Source organism: Phascolarctos cinereus, unplaced genomic scaffold (genome assembly GCF_003287225.1).
Source record: "Phascolarctos cinereus isolate Bilbo 61053 unplaced genomic scaffold, phaCin_HiC Scaffold_5;HRSCAF=322, whole genome shotgun sequence".
Lineage (NCBI taxonomy): Eukaryota > Metazoa > Chordata > Mammalia > Diprotodontia > Phascolarctidae > Phascolarctos > Phascolarctos cinereus.
The window spans coordinates 34,087,107-34,103,891 of NW_027555958.1; the positions used below are offsets into that span (position 1 = coordinate 34,087,107).

At 46.2% G+C, this 16,785-nt stretch overlaps 1 protein-coding gene across 1 annotated transcript in view; it reads left to right on the plus strand.

The window, feature by feature from the left end:
* The first annotated feature begins 639 nt into the window (after window positions 1-639).
* The window catches only part of PHF12 (PHD finger protein 12), a 33,273-nt gene continuing 17,127 nt past the window's right edge, over window positions 640-16,785 (plus strand). The window contains exons 1-2 of the mRNA XM_020963365.2: window positions 640-803; window positions 1,411-1,592. Coding sequence (XP_020819024.1) covers window positions 738-803; window positions 1,411-1,592 — 248 coding nt within the window. The 5' untranslated portion in view covers window positions 640-737. The remainder of the gene's footprint in view (window positions 804-1,410; window positions 1,593-16,785) is intronic.

A 16,785-nucleotide genomic window follows, 5' to 3' on the forward strand; every position in this document is an offset into this window, starting at 1 on the left:
CCCAACGCGCTTGCGCAGAAAGAAAGTCCTTCGGGTCTCAATGCGCCGGCGCGGTATTGGGTGGGAGGGGCGTCAGCGCTCTCGGCGTTTGCCAGCGCGGCTGCGCGCTGGGGGGCGCTCACTCTGCGCGACTGCGCGGGAGCGAGGCCGCCGGCTGTCAGTGCGGTTGCGCGCGGCGAGCGGCGAGCCCGGAGCGCCTGCGCGGGCGGCTTTGCGGGCGCTCGCGGTAAGTTTGCGCCAAGTGCGCGGCAGCGGGGACGCAGACGGCGGCGGCGGCGAGAGGCGGAGCCCGGGGACCCCCCCCATCCCCCTTCCCCCCCAGTCCCCTCACACAGCACCACCTCAGCTCACCTCTCGCCCCCCCCTCCCGACCCCGACCCCCCCTCCCGGGATGGCAGCGCCCGCCAGCCTCCCCGGCCGAGCCGGCGGCCGCCAGCGCCGGCTCTAGCCTGTGGGCCTAGGCCCCGCCGAGGCCCGAGCCCCCGGGAGCCCGGAGCCGCCGTGCAGCCAGCAGCCCGGCCCGGGACTGAGGGGCCGCGCCCCCCTCACGGCCCGAGGGGAGGACGGTGCCGCCCCGGGGGCCCCGCGGGGGCCGGGGGCTGGGGCTGGGGGGGGCGAGGAGGCCGGGCCCTTGGGGCGAGAGGGAGGGTCAGGAGCGCCCCCTCCCCCCACACACCCCCTCCCCTCGGGGTCGGGGGGGGGCCGAGCGGAGCGCGCCCAGCCCGGGAGGTGGATGAATGTGGGAGAAAATGGAGACCAAGACGATCGTGTACGACCTGGACACGTCGGGGGGGCTGATGGAGGTAAGAGCAGCCCTCTCGGACCCCTCCCCTTTGGGCAGGCAGGCCGGGGAGTCTGGGCTCCCCGGTCTACAAAGCAGCCCCGCTCCGGGAGCGCCTGGCGGGATGGGGGAGGGGGCCGGAGCCCGGCTTCTCACCCCTGGACCCTTCTTGGCCTGATGGGGGGGCCGAGCCGGCCGGCCGGGAGGCTCTGCAGCAGCCCCTGGCCCTCGGCGCCCCCGATCCGAGCTCCCTGCTCGGATGCCCGCCCCATCCCGTGGCCTCGGGGTGCCTCCCCGGCGCCGCCTCTGCGGCCCCTTTGTGCCTTACCGGCCGCTTCCCACTCCCCTCCCTCAGTCCGCCTCCGGTCCGGGTCCGGGGCCTCGGAGGGCCTGCCCCGTGTCCATACAAGGAAGTGGAGCGCGCTGTCCGCCCGCCGCCTCCCCATCCCCCCCCGGCCCCGGTCCTCCCGCTCGCAGAGCCCGTCCTCCTCGGTGGGCAGTCCGGGGCTCCAGAGCCTGGGGCGCAGGCAGGATGGCACCGAGCAGGACAAAGCGGGAGAGGGCGGCGGGCGGGGGGCCGGGGCCCGCGCAGGGCCCCCCACGCACGCCCCGTTTGTCCGTGTGCGCAGCAAATCCAAGCTCTGCTGGCCCCCCCCAAGAGCGAAGAAGGGGAGAAGAGGAGCCGCAAGCCCGAGAAGGAGCCGCGCAGGAGCGGCAGGGCCACCAACCACGACAGCTGCGATAGCTGCAAGGAGGGCGGGGACCTGCTCTGCTGCGACCACTGCCCGGCCGCCTTCCACCTCCAGTGCTGGTAGGTCCGCCGCGCCCCCGCCGCGAATAACGGGAGCCGGAGCCGCCGCCTCCCGCCCGCCGCCCTGGCCCTGCTGCTGCTGCTGCTCCTCCTCCTCCTCCTCCTGCTCCTGCCGCCCCTGCTGCTGCTGCCGCCGCCTCCGCCGCCGCCGGAGCGGAGCGGGCCGGAGGGGAGGGGAGGGGTGGGGAGGGGAGGGGAGCGGAGCGGGCTCGCCCGGCCGGCCCCTGCCTCTGTTTACAACATGGCGACCGGCGGCCTCTAAATTATATTTTTATTCTCAGCGCCATTTTGGCTGCAGAGAGGATTTGCCGGCGCGGCGGCGGCCCCGGGAGGCCGAGCCCCGGCCGCCTCCGCGCCCCGCCCCAAGCCTCTTAGGCAACCCTGGCCGGGGGCCCCGGCCCGCAATTAGAGCTACCCCCGGGCGCCCATTGCGCGTCTCGCGGCGGCGGCGGGCCCGCCTTGGTCGGCCTGGGGCTCGGAAATCCTTGGCGGCCGGGGCGGAATCGTGCGCCCTCCCGCCGGGGGAGGGGAGCGCAGCGGAGGCCGGGCCGGCGCCGGCCCCGGCCCCGGCCCCCTGTCCTGCCCGCCCACCCCGAGGAAGGGCGCCGGCCGCCGCCTCCTGCGCCGCTCTGCCCAGAGGCGTTTAAACTTGAGCTTCCGCCCCGAGAAATCCCCTCCCCTCCCGAAAGGCCTCGGCCGCCTCGGGAGCCCAGATTGCATCTCAGGCTTGGCCTTTCCTGCAGCAACAGTTGACCCGGGCTGGCGGCGGTGCAGCTGGACTGGCTAGAGGACAGGGAGAGAAAGCAAACCTTGCTGGAGGGGGGGGGCTCCTTCTTACCTCTCCCTTCTTGGGGCTGCCTCTTGTACCTCGCTTTTCAGCCTGTAGAGATTCTGCCTAAGCTCTCTTCTCCAGCTTCATTCACATTGTACCCCCGGTTTGGGATGGAATTTAATACTGCATACTCTGTATTTGTGCTAATTGTAGGGGTTTGAACTACTTATTAGACTGATTACTGATAGTAAGGAAATTAAGGTTGTGGTCAGAAGTTGTGTAGGAAGAGGCCCATTACTGTTCCCAAGATAGTTTTGTCCAAGAGTGCACTGCACCCCAGCTTGCGGTATTGCTGGCGTAGAAATGTTTTGGTCCTGTAGGAATCTTTGCTGGTAGCATTGAAAAATTTTATGGTGAAATGACTAATACTGTAAAGGAGGAGATCCGTGCTTTTCAGTGTATACTTCCTGTAACGTGTAATACACCTGGAGGAAAACTCTTGGAGTCTGTCTCTTGGCTCTATTTTAGTGCTCTGGAATTTCTATAGCTGAGGTATTTTATGTGAATTGACGCTTAACTTTCAGTTACTCTTGTTTCAGATTGTAACTGTTTGGTAGGTGTCATATTGGAGCAGGGTTGTGGACATCAGTTTGCAGCAGTAGGTTCATGTTTTACTCTTGAATGTAGTTGGTGTTAGCTGAGTGTAATGGCTTCTTCGCAGAATTTGGCTGTTTATTAAGGCCCACACGCTCTTTAGTCTCATCTGTTTAATAAAATTGGAACTGCCCTTGGAAACCTTGGGCACTGTACAGCATGAATTGGGTTGGAAAGGGTAAAAACCTGACCCCTGAATTTTTAAATTCATCAGTTGAGACTAAATCTTGTCAAACTGTAACAATTGTTTTCACTCTAGCTGTAGTGAAATTCTGGTTTGTCTATATTTGATTTCAGTGAATCAAAATCATTTTTTTCCCTCGGTGAATGAGATTGTTAGCAGTCATTGGCAAGCTGAGATTATGGCTAAGTAAGGTGGGGCATGTGTTTCCCTCTCTTCTTAAAGATGATGGAACTGAATGTACCACTGACAACCCAAGTTAATGTTTAAATTATAAAACACCCTATTGTTTATGTGGATGTAGGGCAGCCTAATTTATGTCTCTTATGATTTTGGAGAACAGTGCCTTTTGATATTGGTGGGAAGGCTGGAAGCTTTATTTTCAGATAGGAATTCTTGATAACCCTCATCCTATAGACGGGTCTCATTATCACCACATTCTTCCTCCATTTCTTCCTCCTCCCTGTGCTGCTAGTCTGACAGTAATCCATCGACTAATTCATGTGCCGTAGTTGGTCTTCTTGGAGAATTTCCTGCTTTTAAAAAAAATTGACTCATCATGATCATGCATGACTCCTTTTGGGGTTCAGGTTCCACTGATCTGTATGAGTTGTTTGGAAACAATGTTGACTTGGGCAGACTTTTTCTTCAACTTGGCATTGCAGTATTTACTTTGATAAACATAACAATGACTACTTCATCCTCCTCCTCCCAGAATGCATTGGTGTGTAGCTGGAGTTTTGCAAATCCTTGAAGGCAAAGTGCTTTGCTACCATGCATGGATCTTTATTCAGGGCTCTCCAAGACTAGTCTTCTAAGTCTCTAGGATACCTGGTCTGCTTAACTGTGCAAAGGACCTTGTAAAGTCTCTCCAAAACAAATCGAGGCACAGTTTAAATTCTGGGATCATGATACTGCACAGAACCATGAGATTTTTAACCAGTAGCTACAAGAAGGAAATGATCAGGCAGGCTGACTGTTTTCTCTGGCCTGTTTTCTTCTGTGGGAAGAACAGTGATTTTTCTCTCAATTAGGCTAGGCCACCTGTTTCTTTCTGGATCTTTTTCTGTGAGTCTGTGAAAGAACAGAGTGGTAGAGGTGCTTCTTGTGATGTTACTGAACAATAAGAGTTCAGGAAATAATGTGTAAGCACTTGCTTAGGTGACAGTTGGATCATTTATCTGAGTTTAACTGGTACATCAATTATTCAGAGTAGTGGGGAGGGATACCAAGTCTGTGTTAGGCGAGCTGGAAGATCTTTTTTAAATGTCCCTTGAACGGGCCTCAAGTTGTACTTTCTGAAAATGCCAGTCACACAGTGATTAGCCCCTAAGATGGGTTTGAAGTTAGACTGACTGAGCCTGAGCTGAGTTTACTGGGCCGTTTTTCTGATTAAAATGGGTATGATCACCTCATAGCCAAGTGAACATTGTAGGGCATGACTAATGAATTTGGTGGAAAACATTGTGATTTCCTCTTACCAAGCTCATAGCCCCAAACAGAAATGGGAACTGAGACTGTCCCATTGAGCAGTCATCTACCTTACCTCACTCAGCATGCTTGCTTCCCGTCAGACGGATTTCTGCAGCATTTGCCTCCGCATGTTATATTTGGAATTGTTGGCTGGGTTTCCTCTCGATGGTATTGGCAGCGGGTTCCAAAATGAGGTTTTCGAAGAATGGGGATTGAAAAAAGTCTGTACTGAACGGGCAAAACTGAGCTTGCCTTGGAGTTTTGCATATTATTTAAAGCGAGTCACAGCAAGAGAAGTTTCTCACGTGAAGTGGAAAACTGCCACCTTTAACTGGCATGCAGAGCGTCCTGATGATTAGCTAGGAGGATGGTTTTTTCTTGGTTTTGTCAGGTCCATGAACTGCTCAGCAGCTCCTGGTGTAATGCCATGGCCGAGGAGTCCTCTTAGCAGGATTGAGAAATTAGAAGGGACTGATTTTGAGGTAGAAGTTGTTCAGGGTGTGCTGTTGGTTGTCCTGCCAGTGGCACTTCTGACCTTTTAAAAACCCTCCTGCTTTTGAGCAGTAGAATGTTTCTAAGCTATAAGTGAACAAACCTTTTTCTTTACTTTTGTTGTATTGCAGTGAGATGTGTATGTTTTTATTGTTGTAAGTGTTCCATTCAAACTTTAAGCTGGTCATGGTTAAGTCAATATTTAACTTAAATTTAGATAGGTACTTCTAAAATTTATTTAAATACCTATGGATAATTTTCTCTACAAAAGATACTTTTGTGGGAAACTTCATTTCAGAGGCTTGGGGTGATTAGCCCACATAAAAAAATCTTAAAGACTAAAGATTTGTTTTAGTTGTATATTTAGTTGTATATTTGCCAAAATTTTTATACTCTAAATGGTTTAGGAATCGTTGAAGGTAAGAAAAGAAGGCTCAGCTTGAAAAAGAGGACAGTATTTTCCTGAAATACAACATTTATCATGGTACCTGAAGAAACTCAGTAAAATTCAAAAAGTTGTTACCATGTTGTTGTTCAGTCCTGTCCAGATTTTTGTGACTCCTTGGCTTATACTGTCCATGGGGTTTTCTTGGCAAAGATACTGGAGTGATTTGCCATTTCCTTCTCCAGTGTATTAAGGCAACAGAGGTTAAGTGACCTGCCCAGGGTCATACAGCTAGTGAATATCTGAGGCCAGATTTGAATTTGAACTCAGAAAGATGAATCTTCCTGATCTCAGGCCCAGCACTTTGTCCACTGTGCCACCTAGCTGCCCACACTTTGGTTTTTACAAACATGTAATGGTGTACAGTTTTTTCAGTCATACTTGTGGATTCTAGAGCTATGGTTCTCATACATCTATTTTAAGCCCCAGTCAAAGTTTAAAGTTTCACAGAAGGATTTTTTAATTTTTATTTATATGTATATATATCCTAATCAGAGAAATTTCTAATAAATTGTCTCATTTGCACTAAAAAGTGGTTCTAGTAGTCACTTGTTTATTGAATGAAAGATACTGATTTATAGTAAGCTCAGAATGAAAATAAAATTATGTATAAAATTCAAATGGATATAGACATGTCACTCATTTTCCTTCCTCTGTTTTGTCCTCTACCTCCTCTAATCCTCCCAATAATAATTTAACATCTCTCTGCATCTGAATAATGGCTAGCGAATCGCTATTTCACTTAGATCCAGATGCTGTATCTTAGTAAAGACAAATGCAGGATGATGGACATGTTTGTTTCTTGTTCTTTCCACTTTTCTGGCAGAGAATTCTGAAGATGAACATGACCTTTTTAATGTTGCCTAAATTCACCACTCCCCACCCCCTCTGGAAAGGATGAACTCCCACATGTATTAGCCACAGTCTTAAATGTCCATGTGTGGCATGAAAGAGCCAAGTGGGAAGGTATTCCTTGTATTTGTCCTTGTACCTGGAGGCTCTTGGTTTAAGGAGGAAGATTTTAATTGCTGCAATTTGATTTATAAAACGAGTAATTAACAGCTTGCTTTGGAAATTACTTCGAGTCAGCTGACTCATTTAAACCTAGGTAAACTAGAAGGAAGAGCTGATTATGAGCTGTGGTGAACTAACTTGTGAATGTTAGATATGCCAGTAGATGGAGAAAGTGTGGAAGAGAGTTTCTTACCCTTTCTTGGGTCCTGGGCCACTTCGGTGTCTGACACCTACGGACTCCTCAGAGTGGTTTTAAATTAATAAAATACATAGGCTTACAAAGGAAAACGACTGTATTAAAGTGACAGGTTTTTTTTCCCATCCAAGTTTACCAGCCCCTTCAGTGGATAAGTGGATACCAGGTTAGGAACCGTTGGTATGTAGACTAGAGAATATACATTTGCTTACAGGTTTTCTGTAGAACATAGCCTGATTTGATCCCTAGCGGATGTGTTAGCTACCAGTAAAGCTGTCCTGTAGCAAGGTCTGGTTTTGCCCCTAGAGTGACAAAGTGGTAGAAAAGAGAGAAAGCCAAATGTTTGCTTTTGAAAGAGACCACTTACTTGTCAGTAGGGGGTGGGGGTCGTTAGATTTAGGTCAGACCAGATGGCTGGTGAAGTTCCTTCCAGGTCTGATTCTTTGGTGAAACCCATCTTGCTGGTTCCGCCCCCAACACACACACACACACACACACACACACACACACACACACACACACACACACACACACACACACATTCCTTAGATGTATAGTAAAAGCAGGCGGCCCAGGTGGAAGGGGTTGGTTTGGGATATGATGATACATGATACGTTGACACACCTTGGGCTCCTAGAAATGTTTTCATCCTTAAGATGCCAGAGTTTTTGAATTGCCCTAGCAGAAATACACCTACTCCCTTTGGCTTAAATGCCCTAAGGAATACTTAGCAAAGGCTGTCTCCCTTGATGCCCAGTGAAAGACCCTTAGAAGTTACCTCTTCATAACCCTCATCTCCCCAGAGACATAACCGGAGTATGTCTGTCCCTCTGGCAGCGTCCAGAAAGAGGAGGACATTGTATTCAGTTTAAGTCCTAGACTACATCTGAAAAAGGGACTTGTCACCATGCCCAGGACACACCGCACAGGTCATTAGCTGACTTCTCTGCCCATAATCTCAGAACAGTTCAGAAGAACAAGAGAATGACTCTCTCTTCTGCCTTCCCCTTTTTAAGTACTGAAATCTTTATCCTATGATCTTAAGGTCAGTCCTAAAGTTCAATGGAGGGGGAAAAATGGTGATTCAGATTTTGGAAATAGTAGGTATGTCAAAAGTTAAAGGAATGAGGGTTAGGATAGAAATTGATAGAAGAAAAAGAAAGAAAGAAATTGATAGAAGAAGAAACAATATCACCCCAAAAAAGTGTATTCAGGCTGTTTTCATTCAGTAGGGTTCAATTCACCATAAGACTCTAGGTACCACAAGTACACCTTGCAAAGACAAACCAAGATTTGTCTGGGACCTGTTATTGGTGGAAGTTAATGAGTAACTTCACTGCCTCATCCAAAGAACTGCTTCAAATTTTCCTTTTCGATTCTTATTGCAGTTTCCCACTGAACTGCTTGAGAGCCCAGAGCTGGCCCATCTCTTCTGTACATTGTTTGGGGAACAGAAATGATGTCTGGGTCATTCCAAGTAGATAGTACCTTTGTTAACACAAGCATACAGCCGTTCCTGTCTGCCTCATTATGTTTGCTTTCCTCTGTGTCAGTAGCTTTGGTGTTTAATTTTTTGCCCTTCCCATGCTTTTTTACAAATTGCACAGACTGTCTCTCAGGAAATGTCTTGAGAGGACAAAAGATAAATAGAATAACAGCAGGATGAGGAGAAACATCGAGTCTGAACGAACCCAGCTTCAGTCTTTGCCACTGATGGCAGCTCAGCATGAGGCACTTTTTGAAATAAGCTCTAGCAAGCTAGAGATGACTATGGGGTTTGAATTTCACAGTGGCCCAAAGACATCACTTTACCTCCAGGCCAGACTGGGGGAAAATCCTCTCTGAATCTCAGGCAAGTTGGATTTCCAGTTGGAGCCCCATTTGTGTCAGCATCGCCCACTTCCAGGCCTCCACACTGCTGTGATCCCAGAGGGATATGGAGTATCACCTTTCTCTTATCTAGGTTCTGCATTTATGACTAGAAAGAACTCAGGGCAGCAGGGAGGCTAATGAACAGCACAAAACTTCAATGAGAGTTGTTTAAATAAGTTCTTCTGTTATAAAAGTAGGCTACTCAGGACTCCTGTTGTTTTTCCTTTCACTAGCCCAGAGACCTATAAAGACTTGGGGGGGGGGGGCTGTTCCTCATTCCTACCTTCACTGAATCAATCAGAAGGTAGTTCAATTATCTTTATTCAAAGACTGAGCTTTGTGCCAGTCATTTTTTCATTTTGAGGAGCTAGTCTTACTTTTTAGAAAGGATTTTGGGAGCATTTTCTAAAGAGTCTTATGGGCTGTCAATTGACTGTTCTCTGTTATTCATCAGTGAATTATGGAAATGGGACTCCAAAATGGGACTAAATGTTTATGGACTCAGCTTTCCTGTTTCAACACTTTGGCTGTATTTAATTTTCCTTAGTTTGTCTTTTAAATAGCCTCTTAGAAGTGGAAAAGAATTCCTCCTTTGCAAAATGGAGGAATCTGAATATGGACTGTTGATTGCATGTACCATCACATAGTTGGTGTGTGTGGGTTTTGCTGAAATCACTTTTCTGTCTTTCATTGTCATTACAAGAAATGGCTAGATGATGGGGGGCGGGTATGATTATTTGGGACCAAAAGGTGATATGAAAAGATATCAGTACAAAAGAAAGAAAATGCCACTGATGTTGGCCATTTGGTAAGCACTGATTGTGAGGGAGCATTGGAGCATGCACGAGTGCTCTCACATGAGCATACACACACACATACACACACACACACGTGTGTGTCTCTTTCTTCTTTCTGGTCTCATCTGGCATAAATGGAAATTAACCATCCTTACTTTAGTGACCTGGCACTATATGAAATGACCATTTTCTCCCCTGTCACATTTTGTGGATCCATACTACCTCTTTGCTGGTGTTTGAGAAATTATCATCTGAAAAGTTTCTGTAATTTTTTTCATTAAGTTGTGGCCAGATGATCGTGTCTAAGCAGGGTCTGTATACATGCTTCAATTCTTATGAGGGCCTTCCTGAAATTCCATTATGGGAGTATATGTAAAGTTTAGGATAATCATTCTTTGCCTGTAAATCATCCAAATTTTTAACCTAGACCCTCTGAGGAAGGCGGTGCTTTCCATCTCAGAGGTAGCATGTTCAGCTTCTAACTAGGTCACTAGGGGTAAGAACTGGGAGGTTTCTCAGAAGCCCTAGTGGGCATTTATCTGCAGCCCCAAACCCTGGCCCAGCCCAGCTTGACAGCCTGCCCATGAGATTACTGAAATAATGTAGGGCAGGAAGGTCTGAGGTTTATAAGTAGAACTGGGGGGAGTAAAGCTTACTCTGCTTGAACTGAGATAGGGCTCCTTAATAAGGTCCTCTGAAGGGAAAGAAGAAGTGAAGTAAAAACCTCATCTCTAATTTAACTCCATTTCAAACAAAGTGATAATTAGAGCTTTTCATCTCTTGAGCCTTTGCTTCATTTAAGGTGCAGTATCCAGAAGTTATCACTTTCCCAGACTCACTGCCTTTTAGTTCTTGGATCACTGGCTGTGATAATCCAGTCAGGCTTGGCCCCAGCTTAAAAGAAAAATTCGGCCCCTCATCTCTTATACCTTGGAGGTTTATGGAATTCGTGGGTCCACTTGTTGGTTTGTATGACCTGGTGGAACATTCCCTCTGATTATTAGAAGCTTGTTGTGATTGGAATTTTACGCATTTTTAAAAGCTAGTGAGTTTCAGCATGTGCTCTGAAGTGGTTGAATAGAGTAACCATTAAAATATGTGCTGCCAGCCCATCTCCAAGGACAGGCTCTCTGAATTGCGACTAGTCTGAAGTGTTACAAGCCAACCCAGGACAGTGGGGAGCCAGCTAGTAGAAGTCTTTCAGAGGGTGGCAGAGGTGAACACCTGACCATAGCTGTTAGTTTTATACTCATTTTTTTCCTCCCAAGATGCTTTGGCTTGCAACGATCTTCTCCAGGTGTCCCCTGCTGGGAGGATGCCATAGGCTAACTGCAAAGAAGCATGTAATTTGGGGGCACAGTCAGCCTGTTTGAAAGACTTGTGTGCCTCTGGAAATGACGCAACGGGCTGGATTTCTCAATGGGGCATTTGTAATGCCCTGGCACTCCTGTTGGTTTCCTTCTTAGCACTCTGCCACTGAGGCTGTGCATGAGAAAACCAGCGATCCTTGTTCTTTATGGAGTTAGCAGGACAGCTGTATTTGCGTCAGTAGCTGGAATAAAGGAGGTTTGGGTGAGAGCCCCTGTGGAGCTCTGGTCTCTTTTGCCTTTTATCTTACTGGCATACTTCAACATGGCCATCATCTTTCCTGCCTCCATAAAGTAGCCCTTCTTTCAGAAGACAAGCTGAAATACATGTCCAGAGATCTTAAATTTCTTCCTAAGATTTTGGTTTTCCTCTCTCAAAATAAGTAGTGCTATATTTGAGTATAACTAAAAATCTTTTTTATCCTCATTTTTAAAAGCCTTAACATAAGACTGTGACTAGTTTGAAAGGCCCATTTTTATGTTGCTACTGATCTCTTTGTAAATCAAGACAGCCACTAGATTCCCAAGAAGTGATTGTGGGCATTTCTTTTATCACCTTAAACCTCCCACGTTGAATCCCATCAACCTGTTTTCTGAGCTGGTCAGAAGCAGCAAGGCCAGGCTAAAGAAGGGTAGGGCAGCCCCAAGCATGTCTTCTGAAAGATGATGCCAAGTATAATTCCAGGATCTTTTCCCGGAGTGGACCTTAAATTTTAAGTATGAGAGCCATGAAAATCAAAACTTCTTAGTGCTATGGTTTGCTTGCTAAAATATTTCTTCCCCTTCCCTAATTGGAGAGGCAATGTTAGATTCCTAATGTCACAGGATTTACTAGGATATTACTAGTTTTACTTTTTTTGATTCCATTGGAAACTGTGCCGAAGCAATATCTCTAGATAAGTAATCTGGAGACCTGGAGAATTCAAAATTCTTAAGAAAGGGACCCTACCAGTTCATTGTTTTTGGGCAGGGGGTTGGTGTTGTTTTGTTTTTGTTTTTTGATGAAACTAATGTGAAATGTCAGGTGTGTAGGTGAATATATTCAAACATTTTATTTGCTGATGTTTCTCTTAGGTTTTTTAGCTTGTTAAATATGAAGATATTTTCTCAGTCTGGGTAGGATAATAGATAATAGATTAAGCACAACTCCATCTTGAAGTTTTTCATCTCTTCTCTTTGCTCTGCTTGGGTACACTACTAACCTTTTAACAGAGTTAAGATTTCAATTGTCCACGAACTCCTTTGTCTTAATTGTCTGTGTTACTTTGCTGGATTGTCAGTTGCAAGTTGTACGTTTCTCTGGGAAATAAAGATTGGAAAAAAACATATCTTTGCCTAGCCCTTACATGGGAGAAGCCTCTGAAATAAAAGGTATTCTCCAGCTCCCTTTCTCCCCTTTTCTCTTTTCTTCAACCTCCTTCTTTTTTCTTGCCTCCCTTCCAACTCCATATTGGAAAACTGCTTTTGTTCTATGGATAATTAACACAGTGCTATGGAGCAACAGGTCCCACTGGTGGCAAAAAAAAAAATGTTAATTTAGTGCATATTCATGTGTATTAATAGATGAGGAAGGTAAGGGAGGGCAGAGCCAGATCAACCACATCTGTATCTGACTTGAAATAGATCTTCTTAATTAGAGCCCAGAACCATGACAACTACCAACATCTTCCACCTGCAGTGGTGAGTGTCACCCTCATTAGTGAATGAATGCAGCGTTCTAAAGGAAAACAGGATGCAGCTCTTTGGCTCTGAGTTGGGGTCATGTAGCCGTGAGCAGGAGCTTGCAGAGAGGTCCGACAGTGCAGTAGTTGCACTTAACTGGGTGGGGCTTTTCTCTTTTTTCCCCCTTGAATGATTATTTCCTTGGTTGCCCTCCAAAAATACTATTAACACTAAGATCTAGACGCTTTTGTCGGCAAATGGACTAGATTTGGATTTGGGCTTCATTAAAGAGACTGGAATGAAACTGTGATCTGCATCATTGAGAGAGGAGGTATACATACCAATGAGATCCCAGATCCATCTGAGGAGTGAGGCTAGAGCAGTGCTGTATGAGTTGGCTTTGGGGGAAGGGTGGTTTGTAAATAAAGTAAATGCCCTTGACCAGCTTTGATTGGTTTGTATACAGATGCTATGTTAACGTCTTGCTAGGGTTCTCAAGCCTCACTGTATGGATGATCCAAAACAGTTAACTTTGAGAAGCATATCCCTCAATTGTACTGTCTTCCAAGATTCATTGCTCTGTCATTACAAACTGTTTTATAGCTAACAAAATATCATTAAGATCAGCAGTCCTAACAAATGGTGAGCTGCAAAGCAGAACACAGTTACTTTCTGGCCAGGAGCTGAAAACCAAAATGTTACAAATGGATCGAGAAGGAAAATTCATCTGCACTAGTGGAGAAGAGAGAGAAAGATGTTCTGCAATTTCTCCATCTATCAGTCACTTGGCATTCCTGGCCATGATCTTATTAAGAATTAGTGTTGCAAAGTCCAAAAATAAAAGAAATCTTTAGCCTCCTGACAGCTACAAGTTGTTTGAATCTGGCTAACCCAAATTCAGAAGACAAAGCAATTTCAGGGTTCTCCTCCCTCCTTAGAACTTGATTCACTCTCAGCAGATCGATTGAAAGCTGCCAGATAGATTGAAAGCTTCATTGCTGGAATATGTCTCCCTGCTGCAAAACACTCCTTCCCACTCCCCTAAAGTCTTTCTCAGCAGTCTAAAGATTTCAGGCATCTCAAGGGTCCTTATGACTAGAAGCAGGATCTTTTTTTTCCTTGAAAAATAATAGGATTTTAGAGCTTACAAGGACCATGTATAATGAAAACAATCCAGTACAACTCCTTGATTTGACGGGTAGAGAAACAGATCTGGACTTGCTTCCCGTTGATCATATAGTTAGCTTGCATCCGTGCTGGGACTGGACCCGCTGTCTCAAGTGCTTCTTCCTCTGAATCCCCTAGAACTTGGAGCGGGGCAGAAGACAACCCAGTATCAGCATCTTTGCAACTAATACTGGCAGTTAGGGGAGCGAGATTTCTCTTAGTGCACAGATTTAATCCTAATGAAGTAATCCCCCAGTAGACCTTTTTCACTCTCAGTGGTTTCCTTTTGTCCAGTACTTTGTAAAGAAAAATTGATCATTTGTCTTCATTAGTACTTGGGGGGGGGGGGCTACTTTGACAGGTTTATTTTTTTAACTCCAACTTATACATGATCCTCTTTGCAGACTCTCACAAATGGCCCTAAGTTTAAAGATACAGAAAATCTTTTACTAGAGAAATTCAACAAGGCTTTAAGACATGGCAGCTGATAGTTGAGCTCAATAGAGAGCAAGTTTGAGACAACTCCCATGGCCGCACAGTCTCCTCTCCAAAGATTTTCATTCCTGTTTACATGATGGTGATATGAAGCCGTGCTCAGTCTATTTGCAAAACAGCCTCTTTAGGAACTGGTTCCTCAGCTTATCCCCCAACTGCAGTAAGCCTTCTCAGTATTGGTTTCATAATGTCTTTTCTCCCTTGAAATAGGAGTTGAAAAGTGACCTTTTAAATAACTAGAAATAAGTTGAGTTTGGACCCATGGTGGAGGGAAGAGGGGATGCAGAGTGCTTTCTTCAGATGGAGGACTTGGTCAAGGAATTCTCTTCTTCTGTGTTCTAGCTCAAAAGTAGTCACCAAACAAGGCTCATTTTTTTCAGAAGACAACTCCCTGTTGACCCAATTTTAAGATGATTCTCCTTGACAGAGTATATCCTTTTTAAATTCTCTCATTTCACAGTCTTTCTCTGATAAAGTTGGTAACTTTTGTTTTAAGTGAACATTCTCCTCCTATTCTGTTTGGCACATGGAAGGCACATTCTGACTTCCCAAACCTTTTCTTACATTTGGTGTCTCTTGCTTTTTTTTTTTCCTTCTTTCCATTTATTCCATCAGCTGCCTGTCCTCATCAAGCAAACACCTTTGTGCATACCCAGCAAGGATTCTTAGGCTCCAGTCTAGAATTCTGAGAACAGATGAGGCCATCTGGAAACAAGTCATTTGAGAAACTCTTCTGGCGACAGTTCATCAGAAAGGAGCAGAGATGAGAATGAAATTGTTTTTAAAAAATTAAAATAGTTAGGGCAATATACCCTCCCAGAGAACGCACAGATATAAACTTTGTCTCCAGTCTGCCCTCTCTTTATTTGACATGGGAAAAAAGAGGATTGTTTCCTGTGTGATATAACCAAATGTTGCCCCAGATTTTTTTTTTGAGGTAACCTGTGATTTCATCTGTGCTAGGGGTTCCCAGTGAGGCTTCTCTTAGAAAGTTGCCTTGCCCAAGGTTATGTCTGAGGGAACTTGAAGGCAGGTCTTTCTGAGCCTGAGTCTAGCTCTGTGTCCCTACTACATCACCCTTAGATACCCAAAGCAAAAGCTGCCCAACTGAGCATCACCAATAGCCAGCAAGGATCCTGTTAGTAACAGGACTTTTGAACCACCCATTCCCATCATTGCCAAACCCACTTTTAGCCGATCACCAGGTTTCTTTTTGCCTGCAGTATGTGTGAGACATTGTTGGGACTGGTGAATTAAACAAAGAGTATAAAATAACCCCTGCCCTTGAGTTAATCTAGCTGAGGACACAATGTGGACATGGTGTAAAAAAATAACTTCTGACTACACACTTGTATTTATATTTGCATAGGTTTGTTTTTTTACAGTTAGCCATTGCTAACATTGCTCTTTCTCATGTATTCCCTCTTAGCATCCTGTTAGACCGTCAGGGTTGATGATGATATTCCCACTCAACAGATAAAAAAGCCTAGCTAGTGAGTGGCAGGTACAGAATCAGGGTCCAGCTCTTCTGAAGTCCACTCCAGGGTCTTTCCAAATGAATAGAAGACAGAAAAGTTACAGAGGTTCAGATGAGAGAGTGTGGACATGGAGTCGTAGCCTCTGACAGATAGGACCCCTGAGGCCAGGGCCCAGTCCACTGGCAGGTAGCCCTCACCTTGACTATCCTCTGGGATAAAGTCTTCTCCTTTGGAGTGAAGAAAGAGGGAAATGAGCACATGGTTGTCTCTGTGTCAAAGAAGAGAACAAGCGTCTTACCTTAATTTCCTGAAACGACCCTGTCAACTAACTTTCAGCTTGATTTCATGAGGCCTTGTCCTGCCCTCTTAGGGCAGTTTTAACTGGAAACAGATTTCCTTGAAAAGTGTTGTTACCCGGTTTGGGTTTATCTGCCCAGGGTACTCCTTTCAATTAATCCATAGGCCATCCATTGGCTCTGGCCAGTTGCCCAAACCTCACCTACTTTTTGTGTGTATGGCTCAGGAAGAGCATAAGAGGTCAACGCTAGTGGGTTGGTGAAGCAGGTCATAACCAAGAGTTGGCCCTCAGAGTAGTTTTTAAAGGAAACAGGCCACGGAACTCAGCAGGGTCTAGGTAGATGTACGTTTTGTGCTTGCCCTTTGTTCATTTGGACGTGGCCTTCTAGGTGATCTGAGTGGAGACAGTTGGCCTAGGGAATAGGAATAGAAGTTGATACAGTTGACATTTACCCCTGGTCCTTGGTATCGAACCAGTTTTGAGTTTGTGCTTTGTTTTGGGTTTTTGTTGTTGTTTTGTTTTGGTCTCCTGATAAGCAACCCCCTGAGATGTTAATGAGGCCTTCTAGGAACTTTGGAAAGGGAAATAGAGCTGAGGTTTTGTTTTACAGGTTTGTTACATATTCTCTGGGTGTTGAGTAATTTCCGAGTTCTGCTGCTGGTTCGGGTCTGAACTCTAAGGTTGGCCACAGCAATTTTTAACTCAGTTGCTAAAAGGTGAATATTTGTTCACAATTCAGTGGTGTGTGTTTCTGGTATTTCTCACACTTAACTAGAGTGAGTAACTCTGTGGCAGAAGGGCCAAATAAGTGCCTTGTAGGAACTGAGACT